The sequence below is a fragment of the Aplidium turbinatum genome, chromosome 3 (genome assembly GCF_918807975.1).
Source record: "Aplidium turbinatum chromosome 3, kaAplTurb1.1, whole genome shotgun sequence".
Classification (NCBI taxonomy): Eukaryota; Metazoa; Chordata; class Ascidiacea; order Aplousobranchia; family Polyclinidae; genus Aplidium; species Aplidium turbinatum.
The window spans coordinates 11,655,823-11,671,277 of NC_137474.1; the positions used below are offsets into that span (position 1 = coordinate 11,655,823).

Below are 15,455 nucleotides of genomic sequence, written 5' to 3' on the forward strand. Positions count from 1 at the left end.
CTACAAGTATCAAGAAATAACTACAATGCATTTGACTTTCGTATAGCTTTAATCTAATCCCAACGTCAAGATATACGCCTATTGTTGTTATAGATTTTCTCAGCCAGTATTTCTGTCATTTTTTACGCATATTCAACGTTTACAAAGGTTGAATCTATCCAAAAACAACTAATTTGCTATGTGGTTTAATCAAATTAGCGCTTATACCATTTTTTCAGAACGTTTTGTTGTACTGTAACATTTGCAACTTGATGAACAATAATGTCTTCGATCAAAAGTGTTGCTCAAGAAACTAGAATAAATGGTACAAACCGATCAAGTATGAACAAAAGAGATGCCTCGGAAAGAATGGCAACATCAAAATCTACTGCACCCACCTTAAAAGGAAATTTAAAACTGCTGGTCATGTTGCTAATGTATGTACTTTTCAACCTGTTTGGAGGATTTCTTTTCACATTGATAGAAAAGAAAGAATACGAAGGGCAGTCTCACCGTCTTCCTAATTTAAAAAAACAATTTGTTGCAAACCACAGCACTTGCCTCAGTTATGATGATCTTGAAAAATTTATTTTGGTGAGTTGTTATGAAACTTAAGTGCAGGCTTTAGCCTACAATCGCACAAAAAGGTTGAGAAATTCAAGAAAACGAGTTCTGTCAGATTCAAAAGTCTTTTTGAATTTAATAAGAATAATGTAGTCTAATGGATATTGGACTTTTTGCTTGGTTGCTGACATTTTTTTCTGTAATACTTTCATATAAGTTTTTGCCTGGTCCAGTAAATAGATAAAAGCTTAGCCTACTGAAGTTTTGCCACGTTTCGAGTAAAGCAGGTTTGGTCTACAGTAGTCAGTGGCCTATACCTATATCACGTAAGTAAAACCAAAGTTGGCTCTACAATATTCTACTGTGATAATGACCAACCATAACTTTGCTGGCTTAAAAATTCGATAACCTACGGTACTGAAAAAATAGTTGGCCGAAACATTTCTTTTCATTCATCTTGCATCGTAGGCCTAGATAATTCACTGTTTAAAGATGTCCTTATTTTCAGATGTTGTCATTTTGCATCCATTTACCATATATGACAGAAACAGTTTCTATGTAAAGAAAACTTAAGAAACGTGGTTATTTTTCTTCAGTAGGCCCAAGTAATTTCAAAGAAAACTGAAAAATTAAGGAAGAAAAATGAAGATTGAATAGTTTGTGGGTAGAGAGCGAGTTTTAGCGATAGGCTACTTTGCAGTAATTATTGATGATTCTTTTTCGTATGTGTTTTCCTTTAGAGGAAAGCGGGGGAGAATAGATCCCCGGGCCCATTTTGCCCCGCTTGTGGTCTGTTTTGCCCCGTGCAAACATCGGTAAAAATTACAATTTTTTAGGAAAAGGTGCTGCTTTCAGCTGTACTTTTTAGCACAAGCAGGCCTATTAATTGCCAACTAGCCCATGAAAATATGTTTTGCAACAGTCAAGAAACACCATCTTTGAGGGTCCGTTTTGCCCCGCCTTCCCCTAGGCCTAAAGCCTACCACTACATCAGACCACTTTTCATTTGCAAGAGTAAAATTTCCGAAGTTGTTTTTCAGGAGTTGGAACATTTTGCTGAAAATGATGGAATAAAACTCAGTGGCAATGATACGACTTACCCAGAAGTTTGGACTTTAAATAACGGATTCATACTTGCATTTACCATTGCAAGCACAATAGGTAAGAAATGTTATCCTACTTTGTCAAATTTCAACAGTGATAACAAGACACAGAAAGAAAAACGAAAAACGTAAATCGTTATGCGGTTCTTTGAATGACAGCCTTTGATCGTGAGATTAAGCGTTTGATATGGTAAACAAGCAAATTTACAACGGCCAATTTAAAGCTTAACCTTGCGTCATCAGATTTTTTAAAGCTTCGGCGTCAAAGATTTTTCGCTTCTGGGAAGACGAAAAAATAACCTTAGCTTATCAACTAACAACAGTGTCAGACTAAAAGACATAACCAAACAAGGGGTCACTGGTCTTCTTTTGATGCAAAATGCTGCATTTTCGATTTCGATTTTCAACATAGCGAAAGGTAGCCAGCGCTCTAAGCTTGCCATGGTGGAGTCCTAATTTGTCATTTGGCTTACTCTTACTCTTTCCAATGATGTAGTGAATCTGTTTTCAACTGCAGTGATTTAAAAGTTGTTTTGATTCTCAAAACATCTTAAGCTGATTAGTTGTTGAAGTTAATCGCGAGATTGATTTTGATTACGAATTACACACAATACGACACTACCTTGAATTCAACGCTTGATTTCGCGTGCGATGCTACAGTATGATCAGACTAATTTCCAAAGCACATTCATCACCTTGTCAGTTTGTACTAGTGATAAATAGATAAATTTTGATTACCGAAACGCTGTAGCCTGTAAACTATAATATTAGGCTCAGCGTAATTTTTCTCCACGATTGTTCGGTATTGGGAGTATGTTTAATGCAGGAGTTCATCGTATTCATTCTTTTGACTGAAGTTCCGAAGCTATACGTTTGAAGAAAATATACTGAAAATATACATTAATTTGGGATTTGCGTGATCTGTTTCCCTTCTGCTACTAAAAAAAAATTACAACAATATTAAAATGCGAAACAAATTATTGGTTTTATTTTTTGGTGTTGAGGCTTCGGCTGAGGGATGTTGCACCACACGAGTATAAAACTGAGCAATGCCACACAGATCAGCGCTATTGTAGTTTTGTTTATGATCTTAAAGATGCCGGTGATGTGTGTAGGTGCCATCTTGATCTACTCAGTCTTGCAGAAACTCTTCTAAAAAATTGAAAGAATTTTAATTCGATGAGAAGCTATTGCTCAAAAGAATGTTTTTATTGTGTTAGACTCAACAGCCTGTAATGTTAATTTCTTGCTTACTTTTTATTTTTGTAATTAGGATACGGACTGGTGACCCCGACAACTACTGCCGGCCAGTTGTTCTCAATTCTCTTTGCTTTCTTATCCATTCCGTTTACTGGTATACTTGCCGCCAAGATTGGTTGGGTGATGGCTTATTACATTAAAAAGGTAAAGGCTCCAATGGAAATCTGATTCAATTATAATGATAATGCAAGATGAAAATCAATATTGTTTTAAGACTGAAACTTAGAAATAATGATTGAAAAGCGATTATTTAAGTGCCACTTCAAAAGGACAGCGACCTTAAGAACGACATACCTCTTGAATTATTATATTAAAGACTTTCACTTGCTAAAGATATCATTAATAAAACGGACTTTTTAAACTTCTTTCTGGTGATCCCTTTAAAAACTTTTCTAGGCCAAACATGTTAGCGTACTTCTGAAATTTCAAACTTCAACGATATTTTTCGGTGAAGACACATCTCTTTATCTTGCAGTTGTAAAAGGAGTGCGTATTCTATATGTAAAACAAACTCGTTTTAATGGTTTAACGTTAGCCGATATGTTGTTGTTTTTTTCAAAAACAAGTAGATACCGTACTTGCATATCTCTAAATAAGAAAAATTTAGATATTGCATCCGACATTACATTTAATGTGTTAAATGTAGGTGTTGCGATTATTCGGACACTCTTACCCATCGTGGTGATTTAATACATTTAAATTCAAACCGTTTTTGGATAGACATTAATTATTAATCATCTGGAAAATGGAACTTTGCTCATTTTTTTTGATTTGAGACTGCAAGAGTTGGCATTGCACCATTGTAGCAGGTACCAGGTATGCGTTTTCCCGCCAGCAAAATTCATCCATTTTGCATTGATTCAGTGAATGTCGATGTCAAATATGATTTTTTTCCCCCAGTTTCTGTAACGACGGTGTTGACGCTCCTCGAAAGTTTTATATGACATTTAAACCACCCCTTGTTGTCTCTATGTTTGTTAAAATTTTGTAGTAATTTGATCAAAGCTACGTCTTTCACTAGAACACAGTCAGGTTGTTCCAAACTGGCAAGTGACCGACTTTTGCGCGAGAAACGTGGAAAGAAATTTTCTTTAAAATTCCTAAAACTTTCGCGATACACGCAAGGCAATAGCATGCAAACATTGCTTCCCCAGACAAAAAAATGTGTCATTTTTACATTGATTGAACGCCTGCAGACGTTGCAAACGTTAAATCAACGTAAAAATACACATTTTGGTTTTTGGGTTTGCCTTCCAAAGTTTACATGTGAAAGTAAATTTTTCTTGTAAACATACAAACGTATAACTATCAGGCAATAAACTATAAAAAAGAACACGGCAAAGTAGTCAACAAAGCAAACATTTTTGCTTGTGCGCCGCCTACCAAACACGAGACCTAAGCCACTTAACTGAGTGAGAGGATAATAGTGATTCTTTGCTTAGAGCTGAAAATGTTTAAGCTCGTACTGTGTGCTTTACACACTTGTAACCTACAATCACTATAGTACTGTATACTCGAAGTCGGTCACCGAGATTGACAATGTAATATTTCCGTTTGTTGCTGAAATGTTGTTGCTTATGAACCGCCGCCATTGAACATAGAGCTTTTCAAACCAGTTCCACTTGTACATGCCAGTACATACCATGCCCAGAGTTGAACCACTGTCACATGGTCTTACCATTGTTGTTTTTGCAAACCCGATTGTTTATTCATTACATGGAGGTAACAGGAGAATACTGATCTATGGTAAGTACAAACCGGTCTTTCACACAAAGGTGAAAATGTGAAAAGCACACTTAAACTTGAATGTAGCTAACTGCTAACCTGACATTTAACGAATAACGAAAACCTTTTATAAACGTTTGTGACAAAGAAATATACTTCAAAGAGGTTTATACTTTGTTTACTATGTTCTTGGAAAGAAGTCTTTTGTATGAAATGGCACCCGCGCTTTAAAATATTAGCCTTCATGTTGCAATTGCCAACCAATAATACGATTCGACGAAACCATTGTGTAGTGACACTAAAAATAAACTTTCTAAGTTTAACTTAGCTAATGAGTCTAGTAAGCAAACCATGTCTGTATTGTGGTTGCGATTACCTCCTTAAATATTAACCTTTGTTTCAAAGAGCAAAAACTGTAGTAGCTTGTAATCTACATGTATTTTTGTTTAAGCCCTATAACTAACGGATAAAAGATGTATTTTCACGAACAATGTGTTTCAGGTGATAGGCTACTGCAGCTAACGTTGAGCATGACAAATATTGTTTTGAACTAGTCTTGATTCATTCTGGATGAGTAGACTTTGTCTTGGTGCCTTGACTTCTGCTTTGTAGTCTACAAAGAAATTGCCTACACATTTTGTGATTCGCTTTGTTCAAAGTTTAATTTTTAATAAAAAATAAATAAAAATACAGAAGTCGCGCCTTAAGTTACAAATAGATTTTGACAAAACGTTTAGTGTTGTGGAACGAAGTTATCGTCAATGCAGACTCGTTTTTATAAAACTTGACACTTAATAGGCTACTGTAGTAAGTTCTCCATACTTAAGTCATCATCAAAGAGCAGGTAGAATTAATTATTACTCTTGACCATACTGCATCGATTACTGTAAAATATACATTACACCAGGGCTACTCAACTAATGTTAGCAAAGGTACATTTTGACAAGTTGAATATTTCTGCGGTCCGGTGAATATTTCACATGCAACCACGAAAATTAAACAACTAGTACGAGCACCGAAACACTTTTCAGGTAGTCTAGTATGTAACATGACTTGGATTTTTGTCTGACACAAACAAAGAAATAAAAAAGGAAAAAATGTATTGTGTTTCTTTGTACTGTAGCTGTGTGAATCGCACATCAGAGAAGACGGCAAAGCGCTGAGGGGTCTGGGGGCGAAGCCCCCAGCTCCTTGGATATTCACAAAAAATTGCTTTTTCCTAATGGAAATCTGTTTAAAGAGGCCCTAAAATGTTGCAATGAAGTTATTCTTCCAGAAGCTCTAGGTCCACCTTCAACACCCAGAAGGTCCGGATTCGGACCGCGGTCCTCCAGTTGAGTAGCCCTGCATTACACAATACTCTTTTTGTTCATGAAAATGTCAGAATTCTCAAGAGGCATTTTGTAAGTCAAGAGGAAGATTTGAATCTAATGCGGTTAATTAAACTTGTAATTTAAATTACTTCCTTTTGACTTCGCAATATGGTCAACATCATTATGTGCTGAAGTTGAGATAGTCTTCAAATGAATTAACTTTTTTTCAAGACATAGCACAAAGGCCAAGGACGGGCCGTGAAAGGTTTGCCAGGTGTTTTATTTATAATCTAAAGTCTAAACTGTCTATGGTTTCTATTTTGCGTTGAGCTCATTTCTTGACTTTAAGGTCCTTTTGTCTCTACCTTTGTTGAGTTAATATACACAAACGGCGTTTGTTCCTTGACGTATTTTAACATATTTTCACCTGATATCCAACGTGATACTGAGAGTCTGAGACCATACGCTTCTGCAGTCCAACAGTTTCAAACTTGCATCATTAAAAAATTTAAATTATTTATGTTTGACGGTTTTAAAGAGATTGTCAAAAAAGCAATTGCTATTATCAGAATTTCTGTTGTTTATTTTGGAGTTTTATTTGAGAAAATCTTCGAAATTTACTCGTCACCTTTAAAATAAAATGTAACTTATTTTTGATTAAAATATATTTAGCTTTATAAAAAATATAGGCTGCTGTGTAAGATGGCACATTTGACACCATGTTTAGAAATTTTTTTTTTTCGGCAAAATAATTGTTTTTTTGCTACATAGCTTCCTTTCATGTTAGATCAAATTTTTCCTCTAAAGCTATAGGCTTAGACCAGGGGTCACCAAACTTTTTTCTCTGAGGGCCGGATTGCTGCGAGATCAACAGCTGCGGGCCGGATCCAAATTGCGAAAAGATATACAACTATTTAGAACCTCCATTGACTTGAATTGAGCACAATAAATAACAAAATCGGCGGTGGAATAGCAAAGTTGTGATGAAAATCGAAAGGTTACTGGAAAAGTTATTCCCTACTGTGATACACTACAGGGCATCGTGCTCTTGAAAAAACATTACACTGATGAAACATTGGTGTTTTTAACAAAAAAGTTTGTAAAGTGATAAGAAGAAACAATATGGAAAATCATTAGCAGGTTGCGTGTAGCTCAACAGCAACGAGAGTCCTTTACAAAAAGTTTGGTAACTTTTTGCCTTAACAGTTGTAGTGCAGCTGTTATTTCCGCAGCACGTGGCGGGCCAGATGAAATCAGTTCGCGGGCCGGCCCGCTGGCCGTAGTTTGGTGACCCCTGGCTTAGACCAACGGTAGGAAAATTGCGGCTCGCGAGCCGCATGCGGCTCGACAACATAAATTTTTGGCTCTTGCTGTATTGAATCGTAATATTACAAAAAAAATTAAGATTATACTTTATAAATGTTATTTGGCGCTGTCAACCAAGCAGTGGCGTACCTAGGGTATGGCAGGCATGGCTGGAGCCATGGGCGCCACATTGATAGGGGCGCAAAAATCGGTTGGTAAAAATTAAAATTTGTGACACTTTATTCAAAATCTAATTTGTGCCCAACAATACAAAGATCAAGAAGGAGTCTCTCTATTACTGTAACCAGATTGTTAAATACTAGAATTATGACGTTGCGAATTTACAGGAGCTAAAGCCATGCATTGCATTCCTTGTAAATCCATTCATCATCATCATCATTTTACTTTTCGTCATTAACGCGTCCGGGACGAAAACGATAGGCCTACTAACTACAAAAATCGATATAGAATAGACTAACCAGCACGCTAATGAATGGGAAAAGGTGGCAAAACCTTGAAAGGTTTAAAACGTTCTGAATGGAAAATCATGTAATAGGTTATATGTCAGTAGTTAGCATTAGCACGGCCACAAAACCCAAAAAACAAATAGGAAAAAAATTCAACACTTTTCCTAAAAACATGTGTTTCTCGGCAGTCGAGTGTAGCAAGAACTCAGCGATAGACACGTGTTTCGGCCATGAGGCTAGGCTCATCTACATGTTTTTAGGAAAAGTCTTGATGGCTATAGTGTGGAGGCTACACCGGTATGGTTAGCGAAACACAATGCTCGCTGTTCTATAGTGAGTATAGTCAGGTAGTGCTGACGCCAGAAAGATCGCTCCTTCTCAACAATCCATTCAACGTTAATGTAGTCAGGGATGGCTGTCCAATTCGTCAACCTTTCGCCATTAACATGTCCGCTGTAGAAATGGAACTGACTGACATGCAAGAAGATGTGGTTCTAAAAAATTTCAGTCAGTGCCACTCTACCATTGAGTTTTACCACAGGTTCCAGAGAATAAATACCCAGAACTCAAAAAGACCAGTGTACCACTCATTTCTGTTTTATCTGCGACTTATTGTCGTGAATCTTTATTCTCTGTAATGAACTTTGTAAAATCAAAACATCGCGCAACCTTGACAAATAAACACTTGGAAGAATTAATTCGCACAGCATTAACAACTTATCGTCTGAATTTTCAGAGATTAACTAGCAAGTACAAAATTGATATGGATAAGCAATCATTGTGTTTTTATTGCTGATATGTCATTCTTGTGTCGATTTTGCGGCTCGCTGGTGTTTATGGTTTATCCGCAAGCGGCTCTTTTTTTGTACAACTATGCCCACCCCTGGCTTAGACCAAGGGTCTCAAACTGCTCTGAGGGCTAAATGAACATTTGTAAATTAACCCAGGGGCCACAATACTCAATAAAAAATCAATAAACAAAATAACACAGTTAAAACGCAATTAAAAAGGTAGTAAGAACACACCAAGAACGTTAGATCGCAATAAAAATTACCTAAAGCAAAGAGATGGAAAACACTGCACGAACACTAAAAATGCAAACGAAACACAGGAACTGGAGTGTAATAATCTTGCGATCAATTTTCAAAGCGCGGAAAAACTCTAGAAGAATTGACTTCACCAAATGCCAAGGTAACTCTTGCGACAACGACACCATCAGTGAATAGGTTATGTGATTGTGATGTAACAATACAAGCTTCTCGCAAGGAAAAAAGCGCGATAGTAGTGCTAAAAAGTCGTGTGAAGTTTGATGGGTATTTTATCTTTTTAAATCTACAGAAAAAATATGTACTGTTATCGTTAATTACTTCAAAGTTTAAAAATGCATCGCGGGCGCACCAAAAGTCCTCGCGGGGCGTGTGTTTGGGACCCTTGCTTTAGAGTTCTAGATTTTTTTTAACTTTTGACTTGCTTTAGACTTTCATGATTTTCAAGTCAAAAATAGCAGCATAGAGTCGCCAGTGATGGGTATTGTTTAACACTGCAGGGCTTTGGAGCAGGCATAAATGTTAAGTTTCTCCAGCTCCGGCTCCAGAGCTCTTTTTTATCATAAATTAGCTACAGCTCCGGAGCTTACTGATACCACTGCTCCGGCTCCAGCTCCAGGCTCCGAAAAGTGCTTTCATTGAAATAATGACGACATATCAATTTAATTTCTAAGCTTAAAATTGCCTGCTGTCAACTGTTGCTAAAAAATGGCACAACTTTATGAAATTTAAGGCAATTCCATCAAAATGTCATGCGGAACCGCGTTTCAAAACATATTCGTTAATTCGACGTCTGATTACGCAAATAATTTCTTAATTTTGTAAATGGTTGCTGTTAAATTATCTGAATTCAGCCAATAGTAGTAGCATCTTATGAAATACATCGGAGCCGGAGCTATTTTACAAACAACTGGCTCCAGCTCCACTTGAATTTCACGAAGAGCTCCAGCTCCGTTGAAAATGCACGGCTCCGGGGCTCTGGCTCCTTGCTCCGGCTCCAAAGCCCTGTAACACAGAGTAGAGGTCGTAGCCTATTGAAGAGAAACATGAGATGGCTGAACGAAAAGTTAATGGTAATGATGATATTTTTTTCAGGCAAGCACTCAAATAATGGGCTTGGTTCCGAAGGCAAAAGTGGCTAGCTTGTTTTTCACCTTGCTTTTCGGTCTACTGGTGTATATGATTTTGCCAAGTATTCTTCTGACATTTGTGAGCAACGAGGAAGGATGGTCGTTTGTTAATTCTTTTTACTGCGTCATCATTACATTAACAACTATTGGATTTGGAGATTATGTACCAGGTAAAAAATATATATAGTTTTTTAAATTTTGTTTTCAGAAATATTAGAGCTCTGTTGGTGATCTTTCACGGATCGCCCCAACAATGCGCCCACCTAGGCATCACGACCTCTTCAACTCGATCCTAAATAGTCAGGGATGTAAATAGTTTTGCTCAAAATTACCCAGACAGCAAAATCCGTCATTTTTACATTTTTACTGCAGACGTTGATTCAATGTAAAAATGACGGATTTTGCGGTGTGGGTATGGTAACACAACAAATATCCGCTGTTGTAGCTATCCCTCTTACGTGACCGCTTGATTGCGGTTCTTCTAAAAAGCTTCATGTTGACATGCTTATCTTAGTTCACCTCGTGCTGAAGAACGATTTATTGAAACTTGCACTGTAGTTTTACTTTTGTAGTTTGCATTTGTCGTTCTTTGAACCATGAATTCAAAAACCGGTTGCTCTTAAAATGCCGTCGACCAAGTTTAATCGGTTCACGTTGACTGAAGTGCAGATAATTGTTTTACAAATAAAAGCAGATCACGTTTGACGAAACAAAAATCTACTGTATTTATAAGTGAAAAAACAGAAGAAACTATTAAAAGAATACGTTTGTTGCATTTAGATCCTAGCACACAAGGAGGTATCATGGTCTCCATACTTGTCTTAATCTGGGTGATAGCCGGTCTTGCTTGGTTCGCAACAATAGTCCAACTAATCGCCACGCACATGAGCAGACAAGCGAAGACGTTACGACGAAAAGTAACAAGTCCACCGTTAATAAGACGTAAGAAAACTTTACAACGATTTTATTTTGAGGATAATCATGTAATAGCTTTTCGACCTTTTTGTCATTCCACAAATAACTGTAAAAAAGATATTTCGTCTGTTGCACTTTTTGATAATGTTCGACCTCTGATTATAATTAATGTTACAACCTGCAGTGGTAACGTTTCTTTTGTTTTAGAAATTAATGTTAGTAAATTGTGTAACGATAGACGAACCATGAGAGTGGTGCCAGTAAATCTTAAATAGGAGTTGTATCCTTCAAAAAAACTGCTATTGATCTGTTCCAGTTTTAAACACTGAGTTAAGAAATACGAAGTTTTTCAAACCTTTGCTAACCGTCTTTTCCGTAGTTAAATGAAGTTAATTTTTATGTTGCTGTCAGAGTAGTAGCCACGGGGAGTCTTAGAGGACAATCGCCTTCCAAATTTTATCTTGCCTCCCCCCCCCCAAAAAAAAAATGTTTTGATACTATTATAATGTTTTAATGCATGTTGTAATTCATGTTGAAAGACGTTTGCTCACCAAACAGTTTCTTTTTCCCCACAACAATTGCTTTTGTCCCCTTAAAATTTATTTTCTACCTACGTCACTGTTTGCCATGCTATGCTTAGAAAACAACTTGACTTACTGTGAGTTTAAAGTTTAAAGCATGAAAGTGGTGGATGTATTACGTTCGTCTATTCTGTTATTCTCAAAATCATTTTCAGAATTCAATTACAGCAACAAAACGAAACGCAAAAGTGAAATTTGTGAAACTATGTCCGGTCAAGACAATGGCGCAATAATCGTTAATAAGGTACGTAATTGGTTTGAGCTAAGAAAGAAGTGTTTCATGCTGATTAATTCTTACAAAACTTTTGTTGTTTAATTCTTCTCTGCAACAACTAAACTTTTTAGCCGCAGCAGGGTACAAAGTTATGTTTTGTAGGACATCACCATGCTAGGACCGAGCTATTCTCACACTCAGCCAAAAATTATATTGTTTCACTTTGATTTAACATTTGAAAACATTAAACCAATCCAAAAAGGACTGATCTACTGGCTGAGCGCTACTTTAACTAAAAAAAATGGAATCGAGAAACCAAGCATTTCTGAATAATCTCGTATGAACTGACCAGGATTCGCAACCAGGCTTATCGGATGCAGTGGAGGAGACTCTAACCAGCAGTTAGCAATTCAGCTGATAGGCCTACAAGGTGACTACAATTAGTAATATAACTTTATTATTTCATTGTCGTTTAGGAACTGCTGAAGTTTTTGCCCCTGTTGCCGATACATTTCAGTTTTTTGTCGTATTTACTTGTGTGGGCCCAATATTTATCACTTGGACTTATTCCGACTCATTTAGGCACCACATGAATAAAAATGCATCGTTTTACGTTCATTCAACGTCTGAAAGGGTCGAATCAATGTAAAACGATGCATTTTTGCGACAGATTTTAATTGCTAGAGAAGCTCACGTCTTGGGTATTGCCTGATTGGGAACTAAATTCAAGCCTACTATATAAATAGTGGAACAAAAACTAACCAGACACGCCACTGAGGAGTAACCACAGTAAAGTCCACAATAGATGGTGACATTAATTAGGAGATTCTTACATTCCTTCTAGTTCTTACACGTAAAAAACATTGAAATAATTGATGACGTAGTTTATAGAGATATTTGTTTGTTTGTTTGTTTATCTTTATCCTGCATTGCGGGAAAGCGGACTTGAGCGCTATGCATCGGTGTACGCCTTCCGACGTACACCTGACCCACGCTGCAGCCGACGGCAATGTCTGTTTCCGGTTGTCTACTCTACTTATGACTTAAATTTGGTACTACCCATTACTCGAAATCGATCACTGGGATTATCGTAACTGGGATTATCTGGGATTATCGTAGGCAATTATCGTAAAGTTTCTTGCCCAGAGAAACAACAGCAAGTGCGGGTGGCTGGAGTCGAACACGCAGGCTCTCGACTGCGAGCCCAACACGCTAACCACTCGGCCACTGCTGCCATGCCATACGGCCACATATCAAACATCAAACAGTCAGATAAATGGTCGAATAGTTCCATTTGTGAGATGGTAGATGAAATGTTTGAACGGACAAATGGTTTACCACTTTCAACACATAAAGAAATCATATTCTGAACAGCAAACGTCTTCGTCGATTTCAAAATAAGTATATATACCGTACTTCTACTTGCAACAGCTATACTTTGCAATTGGCAATAACTTCCAGTTTTCAGTGTTGGGCGCGATAACTCATTTTTCAGTTAAGCAATAACGATAATCGATAAACGAAAAATGCCTAAAGCGATAACGATAAACGATAAATAAAAAATAAGTTAAGCGATAACGATAAACGATAAAATTATCGCCGATAATGTCCGATAACGATTTTTTTTTTCTTGATTAGCACTGCCCCATCCCATGCAGCACGAACTATTTTCATCAACATGACGAAAAATCGAACATAATATACTGTAAAGGGACAACACTTTTTGTAAGTTATGCATGAATAGAATCGCAACAGCGGCAGTGGGTATTGAACCTTCGACCTCTTGATCCAGAATCAAACCACTGAGGTAACCGTCGTGCTTATAACTATACCTTCAGATACCAGCTGGATGCTTTTATCAATTGAGTTACACTGCCGCTTACGTGCAGTAGGCAAAATAAATAAATCAAATGAAAATACCACAAAAATTCCAAATTTTGCTTTTTGCTTAAAGGGCTGTTTACAGCAAAGTTGCCTGTGCGCTTACATTTTAATATTATTGTAAAATTCACTCGCGATTGCCGATTGCAGCAAAACAACAAGAGAATTGTTGCATGCATTTCATTGCATTGCAATTTGCAACTTTAAAAATTATTGTGTTGTCAGAGCTGTCGCTGCAGGGGGGCCTGCCCCCTCCCCTGACAACGACCTGTGCACACACACTTCAGGCACTGTAGAGAAACTGGTTTCAATTTTAGTTTCATTAACTAGGTGGCTAGTAAAAATATTACTTTTCATGTTCTTTCCACTTGTGTGTTGATCCGAAATAAAATTTATCGGCAATTATCGGCGATAATCAAATATCGCCTTTGGCGATAACGATAAACGATAACTGAAAAAATAATTGAGCGATAACGATAAGCGATAAAAATTTATCGCCGATAATTATCGCCGATAAAATGCCCATCACTGCCAGTTTTACAATCTATTCCATATCGGCTGGAACTTTACAATCGTCTTCAATATACTTTTCGTTACAATTTCTAATCTCCATAAGACACAATTCTTAACACAACACTAACAACAATGAATACCAAATCACACGGCTATTTATGACTGGTGTGCTTGAACTAGAAGCTTTCAAAGACTATTGGGTAATATTACATCACAAGAATTCATTCTTTTGGCCAACAAGTTAAGAAGTTTCTAAAATGTCGCGTACACAGGAACTTTCTAGAAGCAGATTTCACAATAACTGATTGAGTAACTAAAGGTTACTATCGGTCAGTGTGAACCCTGGAAGTGTTGGTGATGCCTCAACCATTTAAGAACTGGAATTGGAAGATGAGGACGTTGATACGACACTGGGGATATTCTATGGGAAGCACAAGTTGTAAATGTGGACAGGAGCAAACGATGCAACATCTCCTCGAATGGACTATGCCATAACAGCAAGATGCTCTGTATGGGGTTTAGCCGAGTTCAACGGTAGAGCAAGAGCTTGCGTGATGGCTACGGGCTACGGCCGTGTGACACACGATGAAGAAGAAGATCGGCCAGTAATCGTTGAAACACCATAACAGAATTACGCAATAAAATAATTCACTCATCCTACAGTAGAACAAAAATGTAGCCTACCGCGGGATTACGCATATTGATTGTGGCCCCGGCAATTACAGATTAGAACACTCGCTGATAATTTGTTCTATTTGCTGAAAGTGTAAGTTTAAGTCACCATAGCTTAATTTGATCACCTCATTTTTGTAAAGTCGATACTCTGTCTAAGCTTGTAGTAATGAGAAAGATAGAATTTTTTATTTTTTTCACGTGACTTTGCAGATATGGAAAGGAAAGTAATATTTCCTATAGGTTATCATAGTCTAACCTTAGTAGGCTACGCTGCGTTGTTTACCGCTGTATTTAATCGTGGGATTATTCAAAGGTATCAGATACAACTGAGTGCATGTCCAATGAAAATGGCGGCGTCAGAGAAGATGAACTGACAGAAAATGAGTGTTTCACTAACCAGCTCCAGGAAGGCGAAAATATAATGGGCCCTGGGAGCTTTCATGCAGTTGTCATGGTCAATATGCCCAAAGAAGAAGATAGGACGCTTTGAATTGAATTTTCACTTGAATAAAATATTCGTTCTTTTGCTGGTACTACCGACGTTGTCAATCAAAAACGCTTTAATTCAACCCTGTCAAACAAAACCATAGCTGATGTTAACAGTAAATTGCACTTTTTCTGAAAATGTGAGGATGTGAAATTCAATTGTAGGCTAGTCCAGCAGAGAGGATACATAGGCTATTAGAAATAATGTAGAGAAAAGAAATTTGCAAAGCTGAAATACCATGAGAGCCTCTACAGTCTACAGGTATCCGAAACCACCAGGAATAACCTATCAAGGCTT

At 37.3% G+C, this 15,455-nt stretch overlaps 1 protein-coding gene across 2 annotated transcripts; it reads left to right on the forward strand.

Annotated features, from left to right (window-relative positions):
• Positions 1–240: 240 nt before the first annotated feature.
• LOC145767390 (potassium channel, subfamily K, member 16-like) lies at positions 241–15,255 on the forward strand. 2 transcript variants are annotated; one of them, XM_082579200.1, is made up of 8 exons: positions 241–573; positions 1,584–1,704; positions 2,920–3,050; positions 9,858–10,062; positions 10,673–10,834; positions 11,544–11,632; positions 11,955–12,032; positions 14,985–15,095. In XM_082579200.1, the coding sequence occupies exons 1-7, from the start codon at positions 262–264 to the stop codon at positions 12,006–12,008; spliced, it is 1,074 nt and encodes a 357-aa protein (XP_082435326.1). In that variant the 5' UTR covers positions 241–261; the 3' UTR covers positions 12,009–12,032; positions 14,985–15,095. The 2 variants fall into 2 exon arrangements, with proteins under 2 accessions (XP_082435326.1, XP_082435325.1); XM_082579199.1 differs by lacking the exon at positions 11,955–12,032 and having other exon boundaries at positions 14,985–15,255.
• The last annotated feature ends 200 nt before the right edge of the window (positions 15,256–15,455 follow it).

Bases quoted from the DNA above. Each gene is read 5' to 3' on its own strand.
- LOC145767390 (XM_082579199.1), top strand. From the start codon at position 262: ATGTCTTCGATCAAAAGTGTTGCTCAAGAAACTAGAATAAATGGTACA. The intron at 3,051-9,857 runs GTAAAGGCTCCA...TATTTTTTTCAG, and splicing joins TGGCTTATTACATTAAAAAG to GCAAGCACTCAAATAATGGG. The intron at 11,633-14,984 runs GTACGTAATTGG...GATTATTCAAAG, and splicing joins GCGCAATAATCGTTAATAAG to GTATCAGATACAACTGAGTG.